The following is a 2,281-nucleotide window of genomic DNA, read 5'->3' as shown; positions in this document are numbered from 1 at the left end:
ACGATCTAACCCAAGGGCGGCGAGCGCGAAGGCTTGCTAACGCCGAGCGTAGACTTTCAAGTCAAATCTAGCCCAAGGACCAAGTTAATATTATGCTGACTAAGAGAATACAAAGGACGGCTTACCTAGCCCAAGGACCAAGAGGTCAAGATGAGGGCTAGGGTCGCTACAGGTGGGGTTTATATACTGAGTCAGGGGAGCCAAACATGTACAAACGTAAAGGTGGTCTGTGCGCACATTAGTGCCAGTCTGCAGGTGGGGTCAGGTGACTGGTCACATGCTTCTAACTACTGGTTCTAAGTCTAAGTGTCGTACGAATGGCCGTAGAAAATAAGGAAAAATGCGGAAAAATATAGGGGTCTCGTCGTCTCCACGACATAAAGATGCCACATAATGGCTCACCTCAGGTATATATGCGACATGTTGTGCGACGAACTCTGTCGGCATTCCACGGATATACTTCGAGATGTTTGCGATATAGAGGTATATTGGCCAGAGTTTGGCCGAGCCAAACAGAGCGAGCAGCGTCGCATCAGACCAGGCGACGATGGGCAGAATGTTGTACTCGACGGAGGGGGCGTCGTCAGGATTGCGTGGGCGTGAACGAAGCTTGGCATACTCCTGGTTCATGGCGTCGGAGTTGTAAGTCTCAGAGAACACGCGAATGGGTGGCGGCATGCCGTGGCCGCCCTGTGAGTGGGGTTGATTGTCTGCCGATGGCGGTGTGGACGGCTGTCTCTCGTCCGATGGGGTTCCCGCCGAGTCCCCAGGTGGGTTCCAGAATGTCTTGTGCGGGAGCCAATGACGCTGCTCGGAGAAGTGTCTGTCCTGTACCTCGCTGATGATGACTTCGATAATTTTGCGGAAATACATGCCCTCCACCGTGAACGAGGGCGCGTCAGCTTCTGAGTTGTGATGAACCCCGGGCTTCGGCAACGGCAAGGTTATCTCGCCTTCCATCCATCCATCCTCCTTGGAAAACACGCCTGATGGGCTGACATAGTCATCCAAACGCTTCATCTCCCGCCGGGCGCGGAAGTCTGCGAGGTCGGATACCTTGAAGCCAGATGTGGTCAAGATCTGTACGAGCGCGTCGAGGTCGTCCAGGGATTTCGTGTTGGCGCTGTTGTAGAACCATTCACATAACAAGTAAACAGTTTTTGCCTTGAACAGCCCGTAGGGCGATACCGGCGTATCCTGCATCTCCGGCCGGTGCATCCACCGGATGTTGGGATAGTCCGTCGGGTTGATTTCCGGATCAGCGGGTGGCAGTATGTCGTAAAATGCCTTTGCTGCCGGCGGAGCAGGCTGGCGTTGTGGCTGATTGAGGTACTGGTGATACACGCCGTACATGTCCGGCTGCATTTCGAGCACCTTTGAGGGTCTGTGGGGAGGTTGTGCAGGCAGAGCCACAGGAGGAGATGGAGGTACGGGTGGGGGGTCGGGCAATGCATCAGCAATCTGCGACGGGAGGTCCTCCCGACACGATGGGACATAGTCAACCCAGTGGCCTGGTAGTCTGATGGGACGACCACCCCGTGTGAGCCGCACAGGGGGAACTGGTGCCGGTGGGGGTGGGCTGGGCTCACGCGGCTCCGGATGACCGTCGACCACCGGTGATGACGGATTGCGGACCTGGTGGGAGTGTCAGCATACGTGTGCAGTATACGAAGATGTGCACGCACGCTCAGACTTGCTCCTTCCTCTCCTTCCTCCTCCTCCTCCTCATTGCCATCCTCTCGTCTGCGTTTTCTCTCATTTTCCTGCGCGTCAATTTCCGCCCGTGCATCCAGAACTGCCTTGCGTTTCCGGAGGTGAGCGGCGGCGTCTTCTACGCGTTGTCCGCACGTTCGCATGTGCTGACCGCGACCTATCGCGGTGTTGAAGGTGTCGCCACAGCTGTTGCAGGCGTATGTGGAGTCCATGAGAGGATCAGGTGGGAGGTGCACGGGGAGAGGGAGGATGGGGATGGTGCCTGACGGATGGGCGGGAGAGTGAGTGTATGCGGTGCGACGCGTCGAAAACGCGAAGTCCACGACACCACGTGATCGTGCCGCGCGAGATCGTGGGCGCTTTCTGTGCTACGCCCGACCGCGACACACCGTCACGTCGATCCTCGCCCAAGTTGTCCTGACTGACGCGTCACGTCGATCCTCACCCGTATCCCGGGATTCTGGAGTGTCTGAGATCGACGGGATTCAGCCCCCGCCTCCGGGGGTATAAAATCCCTCAAAATCCCCTTCGCCCTCCTCATTCGCGACCACCACCTCGCATTCTCAGC

General features: G+C 57.2%; 1 protein-coding gene across 1 annotated transcript; it reads right to left on the bottom strand.

Annotated features, from left to right (window-relative positions):
- Nucleotides 1-273: 273 nt before the first annotated feature.
- On the bottom strand, nucleotides 274-1,203 carry TRAVEDRAFT_137876 (uncharacterized protein; the record flags this gene model as incomplete). Its single annotated transcript, XM_008047770.1, has 1 exon — nucleotides 274-1,203. One exon carries the CDS (start codon nucleotides 1,201-1,203, stop codon nucleotides 274-276), a length of 930 nt encoding a protein of 309 aa, XP_008045961.1.
- Between the last annotated feature and the right edge of the window lie 1,078 nt (nucleotides 1,204-2,281).

The sequence above is a fragment of the Trametes versicolor genome (assembly GCF_000271585.1).
Source record: "Trametes versicolor FP-101664 SS1 unplaced genomic scaffold TRAVEscaffold_228, whole genome shotgun sequence".
Lineage (NCBI taxonomy): Eukaryota > Fungi > Basidiomycota > Agaricomycetes > Polyporales > Polyporaceae > Trametes > Trametes versicolor.
Note: the sequence above shows the minus strand (reverse complement) of the source record. Positions and strands in the feature narration are given on the sequence as shown.